The sequence below is a fragment of the Phoca vitulina genome, unplaced genomic scaffold (genome assembly GCF_004348235.1).
Source record: "Phoca vitulina isolate PV1807 unplaced genomic scaffold, GSC_HSeal_1.0 scaffold16, whole genome shotgun sequence".
In the NCBI taxonomy this organism is placed as follows: Eukaryota; Metazoa; Chordata; class Mammalia; order Carnivora; family Phocidae; genus Phoca; species Phoca vitulina.
The window spans coordinates 24332897-24346201 of NW_022589719.1; the positions used below are offsets into that span (position 1 = coordinate 24332897).

The window sequence follows — 13305 nt, forward strand, 5'->3', positions numbered from 1 at the left end:
GTTCACTGAGCACTAAGCCAGGCTCAAGTCCCTGGGCAACAGAGGGCAGCACAGCAGAGGACAGGAGGAGAGCAGAGAACTAAGCTCAACTCAAGCAGCTATGTAATCACTGCAGTGAGTGTCCACACATGGATGACCGCCACTTCTAGTTCCTCTCTCCCAAGTTCTCCTTAGTTCGGGCCACACATCTTATTTTGTAGATTGTTTCCACCTAAATATTCAATTTCTACATCACACAACTACTTTAAATATCAAATCTAACCATTTCAGGGTCTTTCTTTCTTGGGAGTCCTTCTTTGCTGGTCACAACAGACCCATGACTAATCAGTCTTTCCACACTCTTCACACATCCATCCAGCCCCATTTATCTCCTCCCCACAAATTGGTCTCCACTGTTGCAGATGACCAAATGACTGACCGACTGATAGATCAGTTCAGTGTATATTCCCTTTCAATGGTTGTTCCCTAACAAATAAAATAAGAGGGCCTGTCCATGAGCTTATGGATCTTTGTGACCTTATTCACTATCTTAGCATATAGTAACCTGTGTCTAACAAACCTGCTGAAAACCTTTGCTCCATTCAAAGCCAATCACTTTTCCTTATGGACAACTGATATTCCTGTTTCTGGATCCTTTATTCAACCTGTTGCTCATTCCCATAAACACCTGGCCTGGTTTCCCTGTCATCATGAACCTCTTTAGTCCATACAGGTTTCAGGAGGTCCACAAACCTCAGATACAGAATGAAAAAATGTGCATGCACATAATTTTTATCAGCCTCTCAGTGGGGTCCACACCCCACAAAGATTAAGAACCACTGCTCTAGTCCAAAAGAGATCAGGTTCAAGTCCACCTACTCCAGAAAGAACCTCACAATTAATGATAATATACCATTTATACACCCACATCTTTATTTTTGTCTGAAATACCTCGGGCAATGTGCTCAATTCCAACTGGTGGACTGTGCATACTGTACTTGGCACCTTCATTTCCTCCCTAAATGAGAATAGCTCTGAGGGCAGGGATCATGTCTAACTAAAACAAAGAGACTTCAGCTCTCAACAAATACCATCATGCACTGCTGGATATGGCAATGGCAATAAAAAGGGGAGTCTTCCCTAAAAAGAGCTTCAAAACTCTCTAAGAAAAGCAAATGCATACCATGGAGATCATTTTCAACATATTATCATTTTGGCAAAAGACCAAAATAAAATCTTCCTGAATTTTCTGAACTTATAAGCAATGTTCTAGCACTAAGAAACATTTTAATCTGTTGAGATATATCAACCATCTACATTTTTTTAAATGATATGTGATGATCTTTATTTTTTTTAAGATTTTATTTATCTGAGAGAGAGAAAAAGAGAGAGAGAGCATGAGAGGGAAGAGGGTCAGAGAGAGAAGCAGACTCCCCGCTGAGCAGGGAGCCCTATGTGGGACTCGATCCTGGGACTCCAGGATCATGACCTGAGCCGAAGGCAGACACTTAACCAACTGAGCCACCCAGGTGCCCCCCATCTACATTTTTTGACTTCAGAGAAATACTAGCTGGAAAACTAGGATTTCTCCTAACGTTTTAGAAATATGAAGGCCATATTTGGTGTCAAATTAGCCAAAACTCAGTACTGAAGGACAGAAATCATTGCCTTTCTTCTGTTTCTATATAAAACAATGTTTTAAAGGATGAGGAGTGAAAGACTATAATTATTCTTATGTGTATACTTCTGGGACTATCCATACAAATCTAATGGTTTCAGCACTGATTTTCCTTCGGTGATAGCTTCACAGATGAGACAGTTTTAAGTGTCTTGTACTGTCTGCTATTCTTTCAAGGGTTAAAGCAGTGGTGATCCCCTATAATATATATTGTAGATCTAGTAAATCTAAATAACAAACTGGAGCCTTTGGACTACATGACTCAAACTCAACAAAAGAGAGATCAAATTAAAGGATCTATTTACAATGTAGTAAACTCAAATATACACCTGCAATACTCATTTAATAATGTCCATATCAATATCTTGACCTCTCAGTCAGCAGGAAGAAACATTTATCATACTCTTCAGGGAAGACTCAATTAGGATTTTAAAGATGCCTTCTGCATCTGGGAGAAAGAAATGGAGAAAGGTATTTGGTAGTTAAGATTCCCTCAAGATCTTCTTTTAAGAAAACTAAAGGGACAGGGACATATGAGATCTTTCTAAATCTTTGTATCAGGAAATCAGGATTTCACTTTAATAAAGTAGCGGAAGTCTCAAGATATAACCCAAGATGTGTGATGAGAGAGAAAAGAGAAAGAAAGATGGTGAGACAGATACACTAACGGAACTTAAAGAATATTGCACTGCCTGAAGTTTTACGAAAAAATTGGACACGTTAAAGTCGTCAATGCCATTGTGTCTACTGGCTAGGGACAGCACAAGAACAAACAGCTGGGAGCTTGCACAGTCTGCAGAAAGCAAACCACAAAGACTCACTGCTAAATACTGGGGTCCAAGAGTATTTAGACCAGCAAGGTTTCCCCACACAGATGCTGCGCTGATTTGCTGCATCTGCTGCTGGAGCTGCTGGGCCATTCTCTTCTGTTCTTTGTCCTTCTGCGTATCAGCAAATTTTACCACCATGGGAGATGAGCAACCCTATGAAAACACCAAAGCCAAAGGGTCAAATTCCTCCTTCTGGGTGAAAGAAAAAATCCTTTGTAGTGACACACAGGATGCATTCTAATTTCATTCACTGCCAAATGACTCTCTTCCTGATAGACACAAGTGGCAAAAGACAAATTTAAAAGGGCTACTTCTAATATGTTAACTTCAAGAGAGCATCATTTTTTAACTTTAAGATGTTTAGCCTGCTTAACCTTCAGGGCAATCGGACGCTGTACATGCTGCGGAGCTCTGATGGCCAGCTGTCCTAGTACTCTCAGGCTAAGGAACCTTCCCTTTCATTCATCTGCTCCCTACCTCCATGGTCTGTGCTTGGTGCATTGCCTTGATAGCCGTCTGTGCCATGGCTCTTGTTGTAAAAGTCACAAATGCACAACCTGGTAAGAGAAGTGTCAATAACTCATTCATTCATTTGCTTATTAATTATCTGATAGACATTTACTGAGCACCTACTATGTGCCAAGTACTGTGCTAGCAATACAGTTATGGTTCCTGCCTTCAGGGGGTTTAAGATCTAGTGGAGGAGACAGATACATCATAACAGTGCTAGGTGCTTTCATGAAAAACCAGGGAAGCACAAGAGGAAAGAAAGTACATGATAAGGGGATAAAGGAGGAATCACAATCCTCTAGTTCCTCTTGAGAAGAAAGTGTTCCATTTTGGCATTAAGGACCTCTCCAAGCACAAAAAGAGAGAATTTTAACACATGAAACTGAAGTGTAGAATGTAGACTCCTTAGGGGGTTGGGACAATTCTAAAGGAATGAACTGGTAGGAGGAGCCATGATGGGACCTAGATTTACAACACCAAGCCCAACCTCTCCATCATGACAAGGCCATGTTGGCTAGGGAACACTGGTTTCCACTGGTCCAACTAAAAGAGACTCCAAATTTAAATATCTTTAAAAGCTAAAAATGTACCCACCTCGGCTCAGGCCATCAGGTCCCCGTAATATCCGGCATTCTTCAATCTGTCCAAATGAAGAGAACATGACTCGGATGTCATTTTCAGTGCACTTCTTGGAAATCATACCAATAAACAGCTTCCTGTCTTCCACTGCTAAGAGAGTAAAACACAAAAGGCTTGAACATTATTACTATAAGAGATCATGTAGCACAGACTCTGGAGTCAGACTATGTTTGAATCCTGGCTCTATGCCTCTATACCATATTACCTGGATTCAAGATAAGCATTTTTTCATCATTTAGCACCTACCTCCTCTTATATCAATTGTACCTTAAAATTAAAATTGGAAGCATTTAGATGACATATTGTAGTTTTGTGATCTTGTGAAAGTTACTTAACCACTCCATGACTGTCACCTCTGATTAACAGGGATAAACGCGTTTATTTTAAAGGTAGCTGTAGGTATTACATGCAAAGCACTTGCCTAGCACTTAGTGATGTTTGTTCTTACTAGCAGTACTACTGTACCAAAGGATGAGTCTTCACACTTAACTGATACAAGAGAAACACAACACACCTTTCAGTGAGTGTAACTGTCACTTTCCTTTTCTGATTATTCTCTTGAGGACTATGTTCTCCTTCTTAACTTGTCCATCCTCCCACCCCCATTTCTGTCCATAAGAAATTATACTGATCAAAGACATCCTAGTTTACTCTAAAATGTTCTTATACTGTTTACCTATCAACTCTATCTCATTATTTACCATATTTAAAGGAAAAAAACTATCTATTTATTTATTTTTTAAAAGATTTTATTTAGGGGTGCCTGGGGTGGCTCAGTCGGTTAAGCATCTGCCTTCAGCTCAGGTCATGATCCCAAGGTCCTGGGATTAAGCTCCACATCGGGCTCTCTGCTCAGCAGACAGTTTGCTTCTCCCTCTCCCTCTGCCCCTCCCCCCACTCATTCTGTTTCACTCTTCCTCTCTCTCAAATAAATAAAATCTTAATATTTTTTAAGATTTTATTTATTTGAGAGAGGGAGAGGGAGAGTGAGAGAGAGAGCGCGAGCAAGCACAGAGGGACAGTGAGAGGGAGAAGCAGACTCCCCAGTGAGGAAGGAGCCCGATGTAGGGCTCAATCTCAGAACCCTGAGATCATGACCTGAGCTGAAGGCAGATGCTTAACCAGCTGAGCCACCCAAGTGCCCCGAAAAAAAAAAAAAAAAATCTAGATGATAGATTACTTAGTGCACTGGACTACTATCTTACTTCATACTCAAAATGGCTTAGACTTGAAACCATAAAACCTAAAAGACCTGAAACCATAGAACTCCTAAAAACCTAAGTAGTAAAGCTCCTTAATATGGGTCTTAGAGATGATTTTTTGGATCTGACTCCAAAAACAAAGACAACAAAAGCAAAAATAAACAAGTGGGGCTACATCAAACTAAAAAGCTTCTACAAAGAAAACCACCAACAAAATGCAAAGGCAACCTACTGAATGGGAGAATATGTGTAAATCATTTATCTGATAAGAGGTTAATATCTAAAATAAAGACCCATATTTGACGAAACGTTCAAGTCAAACACAGAATAAAGCCAGCAGGAAGAGACAGCATGAGGAACCAGAGAGTTTCTTCACCTGGTTTACTGACCATTCTGATACAGGTGCAGATGAGTTAGGAGAGGTCATCAAAGATGATATTTGGCCAAATCCACTAGAGTACTACTTGGTTCCCGATATGAATGATGAAGAAGGGGAAGGAGATGATGATGATGATGAAGAAGAAGAAGAAGAAGGAGGAGGACTGGAAAATATCAATGAAGAAGGAGATGAGGATGAAGGTGAAGAAGATGAAGATGATGATGAGGGGGAGGAAGGCGAAGAGGATGAGGGGGAGGAAGGAGAGGAGGATGAAGGAGAAGATGACTAATGGAACACTGATGGATTCCAACCTTCCTTTTTTAATTTTCTTCAGTCCCTGGGAGCAAATTGCATTTTTTTTTCTTTTCTCCTCTTGTGCTCATTCGCCCTTTTTTTTTTTTTTTTTTTTTTAAAGATTTTTTTTATTTGACAGAGAGAGACACAGCGAGAGAGGGAACACAAGCAGGGGGAGTAGGAGAGGGAGAAGCAGGCTTCCCGCGGAGCAGGGAGCCCGATGCGGGGCTTGATCCCAGGACCCTGGGACCATGACCTGAGCAGAAGGCAGACGCTTAACGACTGAGCCACCCAGGCGCCCCTCGCCCTGTTTTTTGAAGTCTCTTTTCTCTCCCTTTATATCATGGTTTTCAACTTATTTTGGGGGGAAATACCTTGAGCAGAATACAGTGGGAAAAGAACCTCTACCCCTTTCTGTTCCAAATTCATTTTTATCCCTTCCTGTCTCAACAAAAACTTTATGGAATCAACACCACCGTGGTCTGTGGGAAAAAAGAAAAACCTTCTGCTCCCTTAGCTCTGCTGGAAGCTGGAGGGTGCTAAGCCCCTGTGTAGTAGTGCAAAGAATTCTAGCTTTTTTCCTCCTTTCTCTGTATATTGGGCTCAGAGATTACACTGTGTCTCTATGTGAATATGGACAGTTAGCATTTACCAACATGTACCTGTCTACTTTCTCTTGTTTAAAAAAAAGAAAAAAAACTTTAAAAAATGGGATTATAGAAGGACAGCAAAGGATGGGTTTGAGATGTCTGGGTGGGTTAAGTGGGCATTTTGACAACATGGCTTCTCCTTTGGCATGTTTAATTGTGATGTTTAACAGACATCCTTGCAGTTTAAGATGATACTTTTAAAATAAAACTCTCTCCTAATGATGACTTGAGCCCTGCCACTCGATGGGAGAATCAGCAGAACCTGTAGGATCTTATTTGGAATTGACATTCTCTACTGTAATTTTGTTCCTGTTTATTTTTAAATTTTCTTTTTGTTTCACTGGAAAGGAGAGATGATGCTCAGTTTTAAACGTTAAAAGTGTACAAGTTGTTTTGTTACAATAAAACTAAATGTGTACACAAAGGATTTGATGCTTTTCGCTCAAAACAGGTGTATTTAATATGATTTTCCAAGTCTGACTTGTATAACGTATTGTCAAACTTTGTCACCCTGACTCCGTATTTTTTGATACGCACTTTGCAGGGTGACCTCAGGGCTGTGTGGACTGAGAAAGGGATCTGAATCAATGTAGTAATGTCTCCAAAGCCAGGAGGCATCGTGGGTACAATTTGCTGTCAGTTTCTAAAATCTTCACATCAATCGGGATACCAGATTGCTCAAAACCCAGTTCTGATTATGCTGTGCCCTTGATTTGTGTCTCAAATTGGCATTTTTAAAAATGGGCCTTTATTTACCTGGATATAATAATAGTGCCCGCCACCACCATCAGACAGACCTGGTGCTCTAATGCCAAGTTACACACAAGGCAGTTACTGGCATGTCTTCGTTGGTACTATGAAATGTGGCCGAGAAGACAGACTCTCAGAGTAAGAAGTCTGTGTTGGTGGTAAGAAACTCAGGAGTACTTTTGTCTCAAAGACTAGCTATTTAGCATATAGCTCCCCAGCGAGGCCCGTCTGTGTGAATCCGGGTGAGATGCTGGGCCCTGCTCTGCTAAATGCCATTGTGCATAGGATACCATTTTGGGAAGCTGCCTAATGCATAAGCTTTTTAATGCTGTAAATTATAGTAGCTAAAATTAAATGCCACTTAACTTTTTCAGAGATGAATTAATGGACAGCCTGGTCAAAATTCAAAGCTTTTTGATGTATAAAACTTTATAAATGGAACTATTCCATCAATAGGCAAAGTGTAATGAAAACCTGTCTAGATGGATAGTATGTAATTTCTGCACAGGTCTTGTTTAGTAATAACATCACTGTATACTGGTCAGGAATCTTGCTCCAATAAAGGAACATAAAGATTAAAATAAATAAATAAATAAAATAAAATAAAGACTCATACAACTCAACAGCAAATGAAACAAAACACCTGGTTAAAAGACAGGCAGAGGATGTGAACAGATATTTTTCCAAAGACATACAGATGGCCACCAGGTATATGAAAAGATGCTCAACATCATTAATTATCAGGGAAATGCAAATCAAAATCACAATAAGGTATCACCTCACACCTGTCAGAATGGCTATAATCAAAAAGACAAGAAATAACAAGAGTTGGTGAGAATGTGAAGAGTGCCCTTGTGTACTGTTGGTGGGAATATAAATTGGTTGCAGCCACTGTAAAAATTACTACGGAGGGTCCTCAAAAAATTAGAGAGAGCTAACCATATGATCCAGCAATTCCACTTCTGGGTATTTATCTGAAGAAAATGAAAACACTAACTCCAAAAGCTGCACACTCAGGGCACCTGGCTGGCCGAGTCAGTGGAGTGTGTGACTCTCAATCTTGGGGTTGTGAGTTCAAGTCCCACATTGGGTGGAGAGATTACGTAAAAATAAAATCTTAAAAAAAGCTGCACACCCATGTTCACTGCAGCATTATTTTCAATAGCCAAGAGACAGAAACCACCTAAGTGTCCATCGAGAGGTAACAGATAAAGAAAATGTGGGGTACACACATACACACACCTTGGATATTATTCAGCCATAAAGAAGAATGGAATCTTGCCATTGTGACAACACAGAAGGACCCTGCAGGCATTATGCTGAAAGAATTCAGACAGAGAAACATACTGTCTGATCTCACTTACATGTAAAACCTTAAAAAACAAACGAACAAACCCACCCCCCCACCCCCGAAATTCACAGATACACAGAACAGGACTGATGGTTGCCAGAGGTCGGGCATAAGGGAGTGGGCAAAAAGGACGAAAAGGATCAAAAGGTACAAACTACCAGTTAATAGCACTATACTGCATATTTAAAAGGTGCTTAGAAAGTAGATCTTAAAAATTCTCACCGAAAGAAAATCATTTTTAGAACTTTGTATGGTGACAGATACTAACTAGACTTAACATGGGTGATCATTTCTAATATATACAAGTACTGAATCATTATGTTGCACACCTGAGATAAATTTAATATTTTGTCACTTAGATGTCACTTAAAAAAAAAAAACAGAAACAGGGGCGCCTGGGTGGCTCAGTCTTTAAGCGTCTGCCTTCGGCTCAGGTCATGATCCCAGGGTCCTGGGATCGAGCCCCACATCGGGCTCCCTGCTCAGCGGGAGGCCTGCTTCTCCCTCTCCCACTCCCCCTGCTTGTGTTCCCTCTCTCTGTGTCTCTCTCTGTCAAATAAATAAATAAAATCTTAAAAGCAATTGCTTAAAGCAAATACAACCCAGATGCCATCAGAACGAATAGTAAACTAGAAGAAACCTTGTAAGGGGAGGGCTTTATACACTTGCTTACCATTGTTCTTCTCACTGTCGGCAGGTTTCATCTGTATAGGATGATGCATCTAAAAAAGAAAACACATACGTATTATCACTGTACACATTGAAGGCATTCAGAAATATAAACGAGGACTCTAAAGGAAATACCGAAACTAGAGCCTTAAGAGTTTTCTCTGACCTCACATCTGTCTCATGATCATTTCTTCCCAAAATATCAAAATAGACAGAATCTGAATCAAGAAGTCAAAATTCTCTTGGCTAAGAGAGAACTAAACCACTTTCAGCCTATCTTCTTTGAAATGTTCCCTTTATGTCCTCCTTCATATCAATCCCTCGGGCAGTCACCTTTTCCCCAAAATGGTTTTCAGTGTGTGCCTGACATGCATAAGTATGTTCCGTATGTCAAAACCACCACAGTTCCACTTACTAGTAGGAGCTTTCTTACCCCTGGGAGGACCTTCATGTTGTGAAGAGCATTCTGCGCTTCTAATGCAGCTTTGCGGGTGTAAAATGTAACAAAACAGCACCCTGCAATAAATAAAATTTCACCAAATCAAACCAGTCCTTTGAAAGCAGATAATTCCTAGAGTACTCCCTCCTGCATGGACATACTGGAACTTCAAAGAGAAGGCTAAGCTTATTAAAATTAGCAACCCAGGGCGCCTGGGTGGCTCAGTCGTTAAGCGTCTGCCTTTGGCTCATCATGATCCCGGGGTCCTGGGATCGAGTCCCGCAACAGGCTTCCTGCTCAGCGGGAGGCCTGCTTCTCCCTCTCCCACTCCCCCTTCTTGTGTTCCTGCTCTCGCTGTATCTCTGTCAAATAAATAAATAAAATCTTAAAAAAAATAAAATAAAATAAAATTAGCAACCCCCCGGAGAAGCAGAAAAAACCTTACGTTACTTTCTATGCATTTTCTTTATTGTTATAGTCTCTGAGTTCTACTGAAATTCTTTAGCTGCTCCTCTAACTTCTCTGGGAAAGATAACTTCCCTTACAAATGTCGCTGTACCATGCCATTCAACCCACCCTAGTTGGAACACCAGGTTATGTGGGGTAAGACATTCAGGAACAAACAAAAGAGACAGGGGCCCTGCACTCTTGTGGCTTGTAGTCTACCAGGAACTCATTCTTTCTCAGAATAAATCATTCCTTACATTGTAGCCAATTTCTACCATATGCCTCAAACATAATTACCATTTATTAAATTATAAAATGACGAAAGAGCAAGAAACTCTTAATATCTTTTTTTGGACCCTTGGTTTTCATCAAATATAATTAAGCTTCTAACAGCACATGGCCCTGACTATGGAGATCTGCAGATTTTGTGCTTTGTATCTTTATTAGGGATAGGAGGGGAGAAGTGTGTCTTGTAAATATGGGCTCCTAGTCCCGTGAGAGACAATACTGATTCCTTTCAAAATCAGTCCAATTAAGATTCTAAATCACTGCATGTTATATCACCAGTCATTTTCAGAAACTATAATACTTTATATTTTTGGTTAACTATGCCAGAAAAAGAAAATTTCTCTGCTTCTAGATCCTCTGTTATTAAGCTGGCTTCAAATATAATAATCCTGCTTGCTTACATCTGCACTGTAGAACAGCTTCCACAGAAAATTATTCTGAAATAGATTATTTGGAAAAGAATATTACATGTGCATGTAGAGGGCAAAGCTAATGGCTTTTCCACCATTGTTTCCATAAAGCTTCTACTTTGGTAGGTATTTCTGCAAGTAGCTCAGCCTTTCTTCCATTCATCTTGTAGGCTACAACAAACAGGTTACCTACAAACAGGTCCCTCCTGGTTGCTAAGCCATCCTGCAAGGCCTCTGTAACACTAACAGAAATCCACAGGTATGGTGTGGACAGTCTTTTTCTTTCAGCTTAGTCTAGCCAAAACACCAAAGAAAACCTTATGTGGTTGGTTTATTTCAACTTTGTCATTCCATTCCCAAGATCAAGAGACACACACACACACACTCATGAGTCTGTCTCTTGAATTTAGAGCTCTCGCAAAGGACTACCTACGATCCAATTTATAAATTATCCTCATGATGTCACCTTAACTTTTTATTCTTATGCCATTAAATGTGTTTGGGCTGGAAGCTATAACTACTATAAAAGGACATAGTTCCTCCCTTTAGAATGTGATCAGAGGAGCATTCTGGCAATGAGAGACAGCAAGCACATGACAGAAATTACCTATAAAACCCAAAGCCCTTACCTTTGCTCTGAGGGGGGTTTTGGCTCCTATCCCTTAGGACATTGATTTCATAGACAGCACCATACTGTTCAAAGAGTTCCCTCAAATCCTTCTCAGACCAGGTCCTCGGAACCTGGCCCACAAACATCTTGATAGCATCAAGATCCGGTTGGTCTGGGTGGTCCAGCGTGCCGTTCATTTTCTTTGAGCTGCATGAAACAAAATACAGCTTCTATTACGTATTCATGGTGCTCTCCAGGGGGATGTTTCTTTTCTTTAAACATCTCAACTACTTCCTGAAAAAGTAGGGGGAAAGAATTCTACTTCTTTTTACTACTGCCATTCAATATACCAGAGTTCCCTGGTCCTCCCCTTCACCCATGGCCATGCCTTCCATTAGATCCCAAACTGAAGTCACATTCTCATTAGGACATCCTGGGTTTTAACTAAGGAACCAAGCATCACTCGTTCCTTGTCTAGCATGAGAATTCTCAGACAAACTTAAGAGGTAAAGTTTCTAATGCAAGTTTTCATAGTTTTGAAGCACAGTTAACAAAACTTTTAAAAATGTACATAAAAATCACAAAGGACTATTGATTATGGAATAAGATTCAGGACTCCCAATGTATACAATGACAGGTAAAAGTTTTCTTTCAGCAGACATTAGAACAGAAGCACTTGATTTCCAAGGCCTGAACTAAGAAAAGAGTGAAACAATGTTGGCCCGGGGCTCCTGCCTGGCTCAGTCTGTAGAACATGTGACTCTTGATCTCAGAGTTGTGAGTTTGAGCCCCACTTTGGTGGGGGTTGGGTGGGAGGGTGGGAAGAGGAAGGCATGTGCCTTTTAAACTGTCACAATCCTATCACATCAAACTTTTAATGCTCCTACTTAATACCTTCATTTTTATCCCTCCCACTACCAAGAACCTAGGGAGATTCCTTCCTGGACTACAAATGTTTCCAATCAGAATGAATTAAAGTCCTTCTCCTACCACTTGCCCAAGATCTTACTCTTAGCCTTCATCTCAACCATTAACAACTTAAATTTCAAATAGCTAGCATTGTTAACTTTTCTGTTAGTGTCTGCTTAATCCAGAAATCACTTCATCATATTCAAATTTGCCATGTCCTAATATAAACACTAAATAAAATGCTAGTTTTCTAGCGAAACAATAGTTTTTCCACCACTGTTATCTTCTGAACAATATCTGAAGACCCATGAAAATGCTGGATCTATGCAGGTAGTTCAACCTCTGTATTTTAATTCCTGTATTTCTTCTTTAAAAAGATTTGATTGATAGTGTGTGCATGCGTGCGAGCACGCGCACGCGCACACAAGCACAGGGGGAGGGGCAGAGGGAGCAGGGGAGAAATTCGAGCAGACTCTCCATTGAGCGTGGAGCCCGACTCAGGGCTCTATCCCATCACCCTGAGATCATGACCTGAGCGGAAATCAAGAGTCAGATTCTTAACCGACCGAGCCACCCGGGCACCCCATTAATTCCTAAATTTCTTGTAACTGAACACCCACAGGGACTATTACACGTCACCTTGCCTGAATCTAGCACTAAATATCAAAAGTGTAAGACAAGTGGCATATGCAGACCAACTCTTGTCACGATGTCTGTAAAGGTTTCCCATAGTCTTTCAGGTTAATCAGTCTCGTCAGGACTCAAACAGTACGAAGTTCCCACCTTCATTATAGTATTTACCACCTTTTAGCATCATCTGGCTGTATCTACCTCTCCCAACTAGACTGATAGTTCCTTGAAGGCAGAACCTGTTTTACTGGCTATTCATTCTTACAGCCACACCTGGTACAGCACCTGGTTCAAAGAAGTACTCAGATCTGGGATGGGAGCAATTTCTTGTTCTCAATAACCCCCCCTTTAATTTAAGCAACTAATCCTGATAAAAAGGAATGCTGTGCACAAAGAGGGCTCACGAATTAAAGATAAGCTAGTATCACCTGTGATTATTTGATTCTCACAGGATCGATATCCTTTTTTTGCCCAAGTGTTTTGAAATGCATTGTTTCATTGGCTTTCCTTTACTAATTCAAAACCAAGTGTGGCAAGTTGTTGTAAAAATATACTTGCAGTTACTTTTAGAAGCTTAATCGCAATGTTCTAACAGAAATCATGCTACTGTGATAAATAAAAAAAACAAAAACAAGCCTCAT

At 40.4% G+C, this 13305-nt stretch overlaps 1 protein-coding gene across 11 annotated transcripts in view; it reads right to left on the reverse strand.

The window, feature by feature from the left end:
* CELF1 (CUGBP Elav-like family member 1) overlaps positions 1–13305 on the reverse strand; it is an 88682-nt gene that overhangs the window by 12914 nt on the left and 62463 nt on the right. For all 11 annotated transcript variants that reach the window (XM_032414131.1, XM_032414130.1, XM_032414129.1 and 8 more), the window contains 6 exons: positions 11145–11332; positions 9365–9447; positions 8936–8984; positions 3592–3726; positions 2965–3044; positions 2479–2640 (listed from right to left, as the gene is read on the reverse strand). In XM_032414131.1, the coding sequence (XP_032270022.1) occupies positions 2479–2640; positions 2965–3044; positions 3592–3726; positions 8936–8984; positions 9365–9447; positions 11145–11322 (687 nt within the window). In that variant the 5' untranslated portion in view covers positions 11323–11332. The remainder of the gene's footprint in view (positions 1–2478; positions 2641–2964; positions 3045–3591; positions 3727–8935; positions 8985–9364; positions 9448–11144; positions 11333–13305) is intronic.